The sequence below is a fragment of the Carassius carassius genome, chromosome 25 (genome assembly GCF_963082965.1).
Source record: "Carassius carassius chromosome 25, fCarCar2.1, whole genome shotgun sequence".
Taxonomy (NCBI): Eukaryota; Metazoa; Chordata; class Actinopteri; order Cypriniformes; family Cyprinidae; genus Carassius; species Carassius carassius.
This window is the reverse complement of record NC_081779.1, coordinates 22,885,988-22,899,564: the sequence shown is the minus strand read 5'-3', so window position 1 is coordinate 22,899,564 and position 13,577 is coordinate 22,885,988. Positions and strand designations below refer to the sequence as shown.

General features: G+C 40.6%; 2 protein-coding genes across 2 annotated transcripts; one reads left to right on the top strand and one right to left on the bottom strand.

Moving 5' to 3' along the window:
- The first annotated feature begins 9 nt into the window (after positions 1–9).
- Positions 10–6,632, top strand: LOC132104437 (protein disulfide-isomerase A3-like). The gene is made up of 13 exons (XM_059509914.1): positions 10–170; positions 533–611; positions 1,848–1,965; positions 2,059–2,166; positions 2,357–2,486; positions 4,696–4,809; positions 4,886–5,011; positions 5,091–5,273; positions 5,667–5,775; positions 5,877–6,005; positions 6,087–6,166; positions 6,254–6,311; positions 6,422–6,632. Exons 1-13 carry the CDS (start codon positions 10–12, stop codon positions 6,509–6,511), a joined length of 1,485 nt encoding a protein of 494 aa, XP_059365897.1. The 3' UTR covers positions 6,512–6,632.
- An 821-nt stretch (positions 6,633–7,453) lies between these two features.
- Positions 7,454–11,693, bottom strand: LOC132104438 (casein kinase II subunit beta). The gene is made up of 7 exons (XM_059509915.1): positions 11,555–11,693; positions 10,942–11,022; positions 10,403–10,505; positions 9,328–9,443; positions 9,162–9,237; positions 8,047–8,236; positions 7,454–7,943 (listed from the first exon to the last, which is right to left on the bottom strand). Exons 2-7 carry the CDS (start codon positions 11,011–11,013, stop codon positions 7,853–7,855), a joined length of 648 nt encoding a protein of 215 aa, XP_059365898.1. The 5' UTR covers positions 11,014–11,022; positions 11,555–11,693; the 3' UTR covers positions 7,454–7,852.
- Between the last annotated feature and the right edge of the window lie 1,884 nt (positions 11,694–13,577).

The window sequence follows — 13,577 nt, the reverse complement described above, 5'->3', positions numbered from 1 at the left end:
ATTTTTCTGATGGATAACTTTATGTTGCGCGGGGTTTTATGTGTGTCAGCTCTGTGTGTGTTGAGCTCGGCAGCGCGTGGACTCAATGATGTGCTCGAGCTCAAAGACGCAGATTTCGAGTACATCGCGCCCGAGCACGAGACCCTGCTGGTGACGTTTTATGCCCCATGGTGAGAGAATAATGATTCATTTGCACATACAGATATGTAGTTAAAAACAGTTTGGTGTAAAATAATAAAGACAATGTCTACAAGCGTTTGCGCTCAGTGCAGTGCTGGTGTGTTTGATGGAGGGAGCTGTCCATGGTACCTCAATATACAGCTGACTGTGCGACGCAAACACGGTCTTCATGACAACCTTTGTTCATTTGTATAAAGTATTGTAAGGTTTTAAGAAAAACATGAGAGCTGGGATTAGTAAAAATCTTTTTATTCATTGCTATATCAAAAGTTAAGCGTTATTCATCGTCGCCGTCGTTTATTCCAACATTCCTGGAGTTCTTGATTGTTTTGCTGCTCTGTTTTCTTCTCAGGTGTGGTGATTGTAAGAAACTTGCTCCTGAGTTTGAAACTGCAGCTACACGACTAAAGGGAACAGTAACTTTAGCCAAGGTGAGTAATTTACAGTAGACTGCAATTGAAGCTATATTGACGGTGTGAAATGCTAAAAGTTAACACATACAGTAATGTCAATCTTGTGATCACAATAGTTTGCATGGATGCTCTTGCAATAAGTCAATGGGGCAAGGCATTGCATTAGGATAAATAGGTATAATAACACTTAACAATAAGGTGTCATTTGTTAACATTAGTTAATGTATTCATTAACAATGAACAATACATTACAGTATTCATCTTTGATAATGTTAGTTAATGAAAATGGTTATTTATTTTTTGTTCATGTTAATTCACACTGCATTGAAATTAACTTTAACTAAGATCAATAAATGCTGTAGAAGTATTGTTCATGCACTCACTATTTTATAGACATTCAATATAGTCACAAATACTGTGAATTATTATTTTTTTACCTTATTTAGTTATGTATGCAAATTATTTGAGTCTTTCCACATCTGTCATCAATCATGACCATATAGAGTGGTAACTTTTATGCGGAATGTGCAAAGATACCAGAAAAAGCAACAGCTAATTGCACAAGTTCATCTTTCTGAGGATTCAAGATAAAAATACTGAGAAAATCACCTTTGAAGTTGTCTAAAAAGGTCTTAGCAGTGCATATAACTAATCAAAAATTAAGTTTTGATATATTTACGGTAGGACATTTACAAAATATCTTCATGGAACATGATCTTTACTTAATATAATAATGCTTTTTGGCATACAAGAAAAATAAAAACGTTGGACCCACACAATGATTTTTTTTTTTGCTATTGCTAAAAATATACCCCAGTGACTTGAGACTCATGTATGTGACCCCGCACAAAACCAAAGAAAAATGCAAGCTTCACATTTCGGCTTTTTAACCTTCTATCAGTGTTACTTTAATATTATTATTGAGATATAGTTTTTATTCATGTTTTAAATGTTTTTATTTCCCTTTTTCTTTTAATTTTAAGTAAAAGTTTACTTTGTTTCAAAATTGTTTTAGTTTACTATAATAACCCTGCTCTGTGTAGATTTCTGTATTAAGTGCTTTACTATAAGTGCAGTTGTAGCTTTTGCAAACAGAGTCTGAATAATTTCCTGTGGTAATTTGATTGTTGATGGTTTTGAACCTGCAATATTCCTTTAATGAAAACTCCGAGTTCAATATTAAGAAACCCCACGTGTTATAGTAATGTTAATAGGGGATTCAGTTGAGATTGATATGTGACAGTCTTTGTTCAGGTGGACTGTACTGCTAATACAGAGACCTGTAAGCGCTATGGGGTCACTGGATACCCAACACTCAAAATATTTAGGAACGGACAGGAATCATCATTATATGATGGCCCACGCTCAGCTGGTATGTTTCTGTGCCATTTTTAATGATGTATGCCATAAATACAATAACTGATTTGCTGGTGATGTCATTGTGGGTATATCATTTTCCAAACAGATGGAATCGTGAACTATATGAAGAAACAGGCTGGGCCTGATTCTGTGCCTCTGCATAGTGAGCATGACCTGGAGAACTTCATCAACAACTTTGATGCCAGCATAGTTGGTAAGTGCTCTAGTTGTCTCTAAACCTTGTTTGTTATTCATTCTGTAGATTGAAAATATCTAATGAAGATTAATGAATATGCAGTAAAAGATAATAAATGCAGTAAAGATGGTTGGATAGAATATAGATAGATAGTGCATGTATTTTATTACTAATGTCTTGTATTTCCTTTCCGCTGTCCATATCTCAGGATTCTTCTCAGGAACTGACAGTTCTCAACTCTCTGAGTTTCTCAAAGGAGCCAGTTTAATGAGGGAGAGTTTCCGTTTTGCCCACACCACAGACCTAGAGCTCGGAAAGAAATATGAGGTCAAATTCGAGTAAGCAAGGGGAGGGAATTCAACCTTTTATGAGCATAAGAGAAAACTTAAAAACATTCTTAGTGTGCATTAAAGATGTCATATGATACTGCTAAAAAGAACATTATTTGGTGTAATGAAATGTGTTTATGGTAAGGTATAAAAAAAAAAAAAAATTATTTTCCACATACTGTACACTATTGTTTCTCCTCTATGATAAACCTTCTGAAATGCGTTGATTTTTTTTAGACACTCATCGGTCTGAAAAGTGAGGTGTGCTCTGATTGGCCAGCTATCCAGTGCATTGTAATTGGCTGAATACCTCAAGCATGTGACAGAAATGTTTTGCCCCTTAACATATTGTGATCCCTTGTCTGGCCGGAGCGATGGGAAATAAATATAAAACACACCGTGGCCTTGAGTGAGCGGAGGCCAGCTTGAGTGAGCGGAGGCTTAGAATGAGCAGAGGCTTAGAGTGACCAGAGACCACCTTGAGTGAACGTAGGCTTCGATTGAGCGGAGGCCAGCTTGAGTGAGCGGAGGCTTAGAGTGAGCGGAGTTGGGAGGCTTAAAGTGAGCGGAGGCTTAGAGTGAGCGGAGGCGGGAGGCTAAGTGAATACGGAGGCCTATAGTGAGCAGAGGGCTGAGGCCTTGAGTGAGCGGAGGCTTAGAGTGTACGGAGAGCAGAGGCCTTGAGTGAGCGGAGGCTTAGAGTGTACGGAGAGCAGAGGCCTTGAGTGAGTGGAGGCTTAGAGTGAGCGGAGGCCAGCTTGAGTGAGCGGAGGCTTAGAGTGACCAGAGACCACCTTGAGTGAGCAGAGGCTTCGGGTGAGCGGAGGCCAGCTTGAGTGAGCGGAGGCTTAGAGTGACCAGAGACCACCTTGAGTGAGTGGAAGCTTCGAGTGAGCGGAGGCTTACAGTGAGCGGAGTTGGGAGGCTTAAAGTGAGCGGAGGCTTAGAGTGAGCGGAGGCGGGAGGCTAAGTGAACATGGAGGCCGGAGGCCTAGAGTGAGCAGAGGGCTGAGGCCTTGAGTGAGCGGAGGCTTAGAGTGTATGGAGAGCTGAAGCCTTGAGTGAGCAGAGGCTTAGAGTGAGCGGACGCCAGCTTGAGTGAGCAGAGGCTTAGAGTGACCAGAGACCACCTTGAGTGAGCGGAGGCTTCGAGTGAGCGGAGGCTTAGAGTGAGCGGAGGCCAGTTTGAGTGAGCGGAGGCTTAAAGTGAGCGGAGTTGGGAGGCTTAAAGTGAGCGGAGGCGGGAGACTTAGTGAGCACGAAGGCCTAGAGTGAGCAGAGGGCTGAGGCCTTGAGTGAGTGGAGGCTTAGAGTGTATGGAGAGCTGAGGCCTTGAGTTAGAGGAGGCCAGCTTGAGTGAGCGGAGGTTAACAGTGAGCAGAGGGCTGAGGCCTTGAGTGAGAGGAGGCCAGCTTGTGTGAGCGGAGGCTTAGAGTGAGCGGAGGCGGGAGGCTTAGAGTGAGCGGAGGCGGGAGGCTAAGAGTGAGCGGAGGCGGGAGGCTTAGAGTGAGCGGAGGCGGGAGGCTTAGAGTGAGCGGAGGCGGCAGGCTTCGAGTGAGCGGAGGCCGGAGGCTTAGAGTGAGCGGAGGCGGGAGGCTTCGAGTGAGCGGAGGCGGCAGGCTTCGAGTGAGCGGAGGTGGCAGGCTTCGAGTGAGCGGAGGCCGGAGGCTTCGAGTGAGCGGAGGCCGGAGGCTTCGAGTGAGCGGAGGCCGGAGGCTTCGAGTGAGCGGAGGCCGGAGGCGTCGAGTGAGCGGAGGCCTGAGGCTTCGAGTGAGCGGAGGCCTGAGGCTTCGAGTGAGCGGAGGCCTGAGGCTTCGAGTGAGCAGAGGCCTGAGGCTTCGAGTGAGCAGAGGCCGGAGGCTTCGAGTGAGCAGAGGCCGGAGGCTTCGAGTGAGCGGAGGCCGACTTGAGTGAGTGGAGGCCTAGAGTGACCAGAGGGCTGAGGCCTTGAGTGAGTGTAGGCCGGCTTGAGCGAGCGTAGGCCAGCTTGAGCGAGCGTAGGCCGGCTTGAGTAGAGGCCGGCTTGAGTGAGTAGAGGGCTGAGGCCTTGAGTGAGCGGAGGCCAGCTTGAGTGAGCAGAGGCCGGCATTTTTGTTCACTTTGGTACCATAAACAATTTTGGTACTTTGTCTGGTGGCCACTTGATGTCCAGATTAAAATTGAATTCCTGGAGCAAAACCAGTTGAGAACCAAAAATTTGTAAACCCTTTCCCTGCAGGTCCGTGCTTCTGTTCCGACCCCCCAGACTGAGCAGTAAATTTGAGGAGAGTGTGGTTCACCACACAGGACCCCTGTCCATCACAGACCTGCGCCACTTCATCAGAGACAACACGTGAGCCCACACTGACACAACACACATTCTCGTATCACACACAGCACATGCTGAGATCATTGCTTTTGCTCTGTAGTTTTGGACTCTGTCCTCACCTGACCAAAGAGAATAAGGATTCATTGAGGAAGAGGGATTTACTGACGGCCTACTATGACTTAGATTATCTTCGCAATCCCAAAGGCTCCAACTACTGGAGAAACAGGTGAGTCCTTTATAATAAATATATTTGCTCACTTATTTTAAAGTCATTTAGTACTTACCTCTGTCCCAATTGCATTTAGAGTGTTGAAGGTGGCATCTAAGTTCAGTTCTCAGGCCCTGCTGTATTCTGTGGCAAACCGTAATGACTTTCTGGAGGAGCTGGAGGATGAGTTCGGTCTGGGGGCGTTGGATGCTACTGAGCTGCCGTTTGTCACCATCAGGACAAGAACAGGAAACAAATACACCATGCGAGAGGAGTTCACGTGAGTACAAACACTTCATTATGTGAGGATCCTGTTTTCAGAATTTGAAGGAAGAGATTAAACATGATTTGATATTATAAATAATTATATTAGTTAACTAATTAGGACATGTAGAGAAAAGTTATTATAAATTGTAGTCATATTTCACAATATTGCTGTTTTCACTGTATTTTTGATCCAATAAATTCAGGCTTGCTAAGTATAGAAACTTTCTTCAAAAATATTTTACAAAATCATACTGACCCCAAACTTTTGAACAGTAGTGTTCAACACATAAGTAAGATTATCATTATATTGTTTGAATATAGTAATAGCTGTGTCCCATGATGTACATCAAGACATTAAATGCTTTAATCATGTCTGGTTTTAATTGTAAATATGGTCCCTCCTCAGACGAGATGGCAAGTCTTTAGAGAATTTTCTAGAAGACTATTTTGCTGGGCGACTGAAACGTTACGTCAAATCAGAGCCTGTGCCGGCCAAAAACAATGCAGCCGTCAAGGTTAGTGAGACACGTGTGTTTAATGTGCTCGATTGTTTCATTTCATGTCTTCATTAACAGTCTGGTATCAAGCATTAACACAAGTCGATGTCTGCGGTCAGGTGGTTGTGGCAGATACATTTGAAGAGATCGTCAATAACCCAGAGAAAGACGTGCTTATTGAGTTTTATGCTCCGTGGTGTGGCCACTGTAAAGAACTGGAGCCCAAATATAAAGAGCTTGGAGAACGGGTGAGTTTACAAGACATCAGTGTGTGTTTATCTCTGTCTGAATCACTTCTCATTCTGTTTTTCTGATTTCTGTCGTCTCAGTTATACAGTGATCCCAATATTGAAATCGCCAAGATGGATGCAACTGCCAATGACGTCCCACAGGGCTATGATGTGCAAGGGTATGTATTCACATCTTATCATCACTTATCAAATGTATTATATTCATTGTAGCTAGCAATTATTACCTTTTCGTTATTCTTTTGTAGATTTCCTACGATCTACTTTGCAGCTGCTGGCAGGAAAGATGAGCCAAAACGATACGAGGTATTGTTGATTTCCACGATGACCATGCTTGCTATATCATCTGTCATGTTCCAACTATATATTTGTAATTTTATATATTCAGTCTTTGAATTTTGGTTGTTTTCTGTCAGGGAGCCCGTGAAGTGAAGGATTTCCTCAACTTCCTGAAGCTCGAGGCATCCAAACCTCTTGTTCTAAATGTAGTCAAAGAGGAGCTGTAAACATTAAAGGGAAAATTGGTGTTTGTTGGGGAACACTGTTCAGGAAGAGTGAAGAATCCAGTGGGATGGTGTGTCAGTTGAGCCATACAGATCACATCAAATACATTGGCAACAATCAGTAAAATAATCTAATGTTTATATTGTCCATGTGATAGAAAAGTGAAGATAGCCGCTTATGCTGAAAAGCCATTTTTGTTGTTTAATCACTTTGTTCTTTGTTGCATGAGCTTCATTGATTTTTTTTTGTTGATTTTGTTTGACATTTAAATGAAGCTCTCTGTTCAGTAAGTACTACTCACTGATGAGCAGAAAATGCTTGCTTTATATTTTTCTATAGTACACACACCTCAGAGACATGTAGGACTCTCACACAACTTAAGAAAAAACATTTATTAATTCTGAACCCTGGTTCCTCAACAGCTGTAAAGGAAAAAAACAACACTCAACAGATTTAAAAAAAAGAAAAAAAAACCTTCCAATGCATTCAAACTGATTTATATATTCGATTCTTGCGCCTCTCTACCAGAAGAAATACTTTAAATGAGAAGAAAAACCTGGGCCCATACCTAACAAAAAAACATCCTAATTGTGGGTCTGTGGTAAACCTAGTAAGATCTCTCTGAAGTAATCTTGACACCAGAGAAACTGAGCAGGTTAGTGTAATTCTGACAAAGAGTGCAGGACTGATGATTGAAACAAAACACTGGTCTACTTGAGACAGAGACAGTTTCCTGATCTTCCCATTTCTGGTCTTTTCTAATACATGCACTGAAAGCTTGGCAGTCTGTCAACAAAAAAGTCGTAGACGATCCCATCTTACTCTGAGCTTAAAACAAATCCAAAATATACTGCCTTTTTCATGCAACAGGCTTTTTAAGGAAAGCCAAATATCTGGTTGTACAAAGGAGGGAATTGGATGACGATATCTCTGAGCTTTAAACGATCGATCAACCACACTTTAATATTCAACCATACATCAAGTTATGAACTGATAAGGATGTCAATTCATGACGCTCTTGTATGTGAACGTTACTTAAGCTTAGGGAACTAAAACAAACAGGACCAGAGAGTGAGCAGAGCCATCCTACAGGTATCTATCTTTAATTATAACTTCATTTTCTATGTGGAGGTTAGATTGAAACTGTTTTCACAAGGAACATCCCGTTTTCTGTACAGTGTTTCAGAGGTAAGGTTTTTGTTTCTCCACAGAGTGTTTTATAGTCTCACTCTTTCCGTATTTAAACTTTAGTCTTAGTCGAATCTAAAATTGTTGGAGAAGAGTGAGGCAATGCCGATGGACACACGACACACAACCCGCCCCGCCCTGCCCTGCCCATGTTCTTAGCGGATCGCTTTGACGGGACTCTTGAAGCTGGAGGCTGCCTGCAGCTGTAGCTGGTAAGCCATTGGGTGAATCTTGAAACCATAGAGCCTGGAAGAGGAGAATGACAGTACTGAGAAACTGGACGATTTTACAGATGTGAGAAAATCCATTTATACAGAGCCGCAGGTGAACACCATATAAAAGGACAAACCTGGGCACAAATTGGTTGGCAGGCCTCTTTGGCCGGTACTCAGGATGCACCATGAAGAGCATGTGGGGGAAGCCAGTGCCAAAATAGGCTCCATCAGTGTGATGGTGCCTGGATGACTTGGGTGTGTACACATCCATACACTTCGGGCAGTAGAGCTTCACCATGGCCTCGCCAGGAATGTCAGAGAGCCCTAGAGAAAAAAAAAACAGACACTAGACTTACTAAAACTCACACTGAGCTCATGTGATCCCTCGGCTGCACACAGACCTGCTCTACCAACATTATTTAGAGCTCTTCATCTCATTTAAAGTCAAAATGAAACCGAATGTGTAACCAGTTAAGAAACTTGAGATATCCATGAGAATTTTAAAGAAAAAAAGTATGGTGACTAAAGATTTTATCCACTGGGAAATGACTGGATTATAAGTAGCAGTTGTTATTTAATAAATATGAAGCATTTTTACACTTTGTAATTCCCATTTTTATTAAAGGGATAGTTCACCCCAAAACGGTCAAGTACTCACCTTCATGTTGTTCCAGACTTTTAAGAATTGTTTTTCCTCTACTTAGTAAATAAACATTTGCTGGTCCCCACTGACTTCCATAGTATGAGCAAGAAAAAAAAAATACAATGGAAGTCAATGGGGATCAGCAACTGTTTGGTTACCCACATTCTTCAAAATGTCTGTTTGTGTTCAGCAGAAGAAAGAAAATCATACAAGTTAGGAAAGACCTGAGGGTAAGTACATGATGACAGCATTTTCATTTTGGGGTGAATTATTCATTTAGGTTGTGCATCTTTTTTACACTGCGTGCATTTGCATGCACATTCTTTTCCTGGTTATGCTTTAGCTGACAGTGCACATGGTCATTTATACACGTTTTCCTTTATCAAGCAAGGTCATAAATAGGTTAAGCATAAACCAATTGTAACAGCTAGATTTTTGCTGTGTGCATGTTAACATGGTCACAGTCAACACGCCATCAGTTTATGAGATCATCAAATTCAGTCATAAGAAGCGATTATCAAATGATACCAGAGAATTTCTCATTTTTGATGAAAGATTACAATGGCAAACATTATTTATTTGAAGTCTAATAAATGGGACACCCACCAATAGGCAGCATTGGCTGATTCTCACAGTAAACACGAGGACAATAGCCAAAATCTCCCTGCTGGTACTTCTCCAGCTGGAAGAGAAAACAAGCACAACATCATACATATGAAGCTGAAAGATTAATAATAACGGTCAATAAATAGATGACCCGGAGAAAACGTACCATCTGGGCAATGCCACGGTTAGTGAGGATGTAGCGTGCATGGATCAGTCCATACAGCATCTCAGCAGCCTGCTCGATCAGGTCACTCTGGTTAGGGTTGTCCTCCAGCTCCTCATCTGACATACACACATACAAGAACACCATTACACAGCTAGGAAATCACACTGTTCACAGTTGAAACGAAACAAAAATAGCCATTGTCTTCCTATTTTGATTTCACATTGACTTTAAAACAGGGAAATGCAGGTATGTTTTTAAGGTGTTGCACTTAAAAGCAAACGCATTTATGCTTTCTGGCAACATTGTTGACTTGACTGCACAGACACTATAGGAAGAGAACTGAACTGAGCTGGACGATGACGTTACTGAATCAGCTGACTGTTTTCTATTGTCCACTTGCATTATCAGCCAACATTTTTCCTGTTTAACACTGTAAAGCTGCTTTGACAACCTGTAATGTATAAAGCGCTAGTCTATATAAATAAAGGGGACGACTTTATTTGCATCACGTTTAATTCATGCAAAATTTATTTTTAGGAATCATTTAGCTTTAGGAAGATAATGGCATACGTGCATACAATAAGGAGATGGCATTTGGCTGCACCCTGGGAGGGAGATTCATGAGTTTGGTCTAAAAGATCTTGCCCAGAACTAGTAATAAAACTAAAACTGGTTGCATGCACAGTCTAATGTGCAGAACCTCCAAGTCACAATGAAACACAAGTAGCAACAGATCTGAAGGGTGAGACTTGGTTTTATGCACCAGTTGTTGATTGGATTTTGAGATGTGGCTGTTTTACTCCATAGCAGAAGCAGATTGATGGGGTTTAAGTGTGCTCAATGATTGGAGAAAGCCTGCATACGTCACCAGAAAGAAGACTGGCATTTTAAGGCATTCTGATTAAACATGACAAGGTCCAAACATTAAAAAAATAATAATTAATAAATTAAAAAAATTTTTTTTATATATATTATATATATATATAACATGCAAAAAAAAAAAAATTCATTAAATGCTGCATCAAGCCCTTTAATGCTTGTGTTATAATAATAAAAAAAAAAAAAGATCACCGACCAGGTTCCAGATCCAGGATCATGTCCAGGGCTTGTCTGTAATGCGGTACTTGCTCATTGAGTCCTGTAAGATTGAACTTGTCCTGAATGTAGTCTTCATCTACCTGTATGGACCAAAAAGAGATGTACCATATACCAACATTAATGCAGAAAACAGCACATCAATCTACTGTTCTCTACAATGATTACAATACCAACAGTTGGATCATGACTCCTGCATTGATTCTAGCAAAACGTCAAGTGATTCAGAGACAGCTTTCTATATAGAAAAGATTATGGCCTATAAATCAGTGACCCTAAAACTTAAATATAATATTCTCATGTTTCCCAGTTATAAATGAAAGTGATAGTGGTAAAGGTGGTGTGTTTTGTCTTTATATATTTACACACAGTCCTACAAGTTCTGCTGTCATCTCAGGAGGGTGGTACACATCTCAACCCTAAAACTCATTTCTAATTGGTTAAACATACACTGTAACACTCCCAGGCCACCCTTGTACAGTTACACAAAATATGAGATGATCAGAAACGATTACAGACCTCACAGAAGAACTCGTTCCCCCGTAGACCACAAAACCAAGAAATCCACGACACTTCCTCTGAGCTACTCATGTTGGGAAACTAGAAAAGAGGAGAGCAACATGAAATTATACAAAGACTACAACCATCTCTGCTCCAAAACAGGTAACAAAGAACAAAAATAATAATAATCACATTGCTGCGCAAATATGTTTCAGATAACGGTTAAGTAACGTTACGTTTATTAAAATTGTTTCGCGTCTTACTGTTTTCGCGTAACGTAAACAATTGATTAGCCTGACGCACGCTAACAACCGACAGCTCACCTTATAACAGAGCTAATTAAACACTTATGGACAACTGCATACATGTGTGAGCTCGTTTGTATCTTGAGAGATGCCCGTGTTGTAGTTAAGCTAATAAAAGATGAGTTTAGAATGCCGCTGCTAGCTAACGCTTATACGTAACGTTAGGCCGCAGCAAATTTACCGACTGTCTCTGAAATATGTCGACTGGAGAGAGTCCTAACACATGCAGATAACAACGAGTTCACAGAAGTAACCCAAACCTTCGCACATATCGAAAGTACTATATATTATTTGACATCGTAGCGATGAAAGCGTTGTCGTGTTACCTCAAGGATCTCCCGGGGGTCGATGTTAACCGCAGCGACACAACTGTACGCTGATTGGAGGCGTGCGCTCTACATACAGCACGTGACCACAAGGCAGGTCACTTCCGCTCTCTGCGGAGCTTGTTGGAATTGTAGTCTTTATCAGTAGATGGTCCCCCGCCCCCCCTTTCAGGTAGAGTTTTCGCTTAGTTTAGGATAGTGGAACATGAGTGGAACCAGTTATTCATATAATATGTTCACGCAATAAATTATTGGGGTCATCGAATCATACCAAAAAAAATGACATTTAGGATTTAAGATATGCAAAAATAATATGAATTCTACAACGCATGGCTGCGTTTCCCTTCTGGGACGCGTATGTGGGTCAATCTAAAACGATGTATTTAGCAATGGTCATAGCAGTAATTGTTGTAAAGTGTGTTGACTTTAATATAGGTGTAAATGTGTGTAGCTAAAACAAATCAATGAAATGATGATGGACATGGATTGTATGCAGAAAATTGTATTATTATTATCTTAATGACACAGTGATAGTGAAATGAAGTCAAACCACAGATCTTCCATTAAAACAAAAGATTTTTTATTTAACTTTTTCTCTGTATATTTTTTTATTATAATAAGACACTTCTCTGCTTGTACATTGCTCCCTTGAACTTAAAAATAGCAACACCTGTGTGGGAATGTAAGTTGGGGCGGACAAACTCAGATGCATACCAATATACATACATGTGTGTATATCAAGGTTTCAATAATAACCTCAGGTACCTTGGTATAGTTAGAAGTATAATACAATCTCTGAGTATTTCAAGGAATACACATTTCTATTCATTTTTACTCAATATTGGTACATATAATGTGACCACATCAATGGTTTAGGTTTAAGAGGGGTGATAAACAGCACTGGAAGCCGATGGGAGAACAGCTTCTAATGAACAGACCAACAGAGCTGTTTCTGAGGACTAAACCATGCTTGGTAAAACATCTTTAAGAGAAGTCAAATAAATCCATTTTAGTTGTTTTCCTTAGTAGGTAGAAAATTATATATATATATATCGATTTTAACATTTTTCCACTGCACTTCATTTGGATTAACATATACACACGATCCTAGATAAAATAAACATCCTAATAGTGTCAGAAAAGGTGGGCAATTGGGACTCATGTTCACCTTTCACAAAGCGTCATATCCTCAAAAGAACACATTACATGTAGAGATCCGATATAAATTCAAACATACTTTTTAAATGCCCTACTCACACATACACGTCATTTGAAAGCCCTACTTATTATTTCAAAGCTATTCATTAGACCAAGGCATTCCCAGAAAACAAACAAACCCCAACTTACACCATTAGGATACAGATGCTGGTCAAAATGAGGAGGGAACAATGCTTTGATCCGTTTCTTTTTAGACGTCAAGCATTTGCGGTTAACCTGGGCTCAGGCTCCCTGGATGGGCAGGTTTTGTTTGACGTCAGGCATATTGCACATTGAACAAATGTCTCATTTTGTAACACTACTCAAAAAGGGCCACAGACTCCTTGGCATTGACTTGTGTCTCAATGAGATGACTGGTAAATTGAAGATCAGTCCGAGGATGTAAGACAGTTGCTTATAGTTTTGAGACATGTTCTGGGGGACTTTGGAAATACACAGTGGAGGGAGAGCTTTTCTAGGTTACAGTAAATAAAGGGGGTGAATCTCTAGACTCCCTAGAACTGGTAAGTGAATATAACAGTAGAACAAAACTAGTCATGTTCAATAACCTGGAACTGCAGTATGACACCTAGTCAAATAAGATGCCCAATATATAGCTATTCATTTGGAGGAGAAAAAAAAAAGCACATTGAACAATTTTTATCCTAAAGGAGATTTTTGGAGTTTACTGGCTTAATATACGTGCAAGACAAAAAATCTTTTAACAGATGTTCTCTAAAAACAAACTATGAAAAAAACATTAGAAAACTTCTGAAGGACCTTCAATTAAGATCACCATCTAATAATATAAACACGTATAATGTGC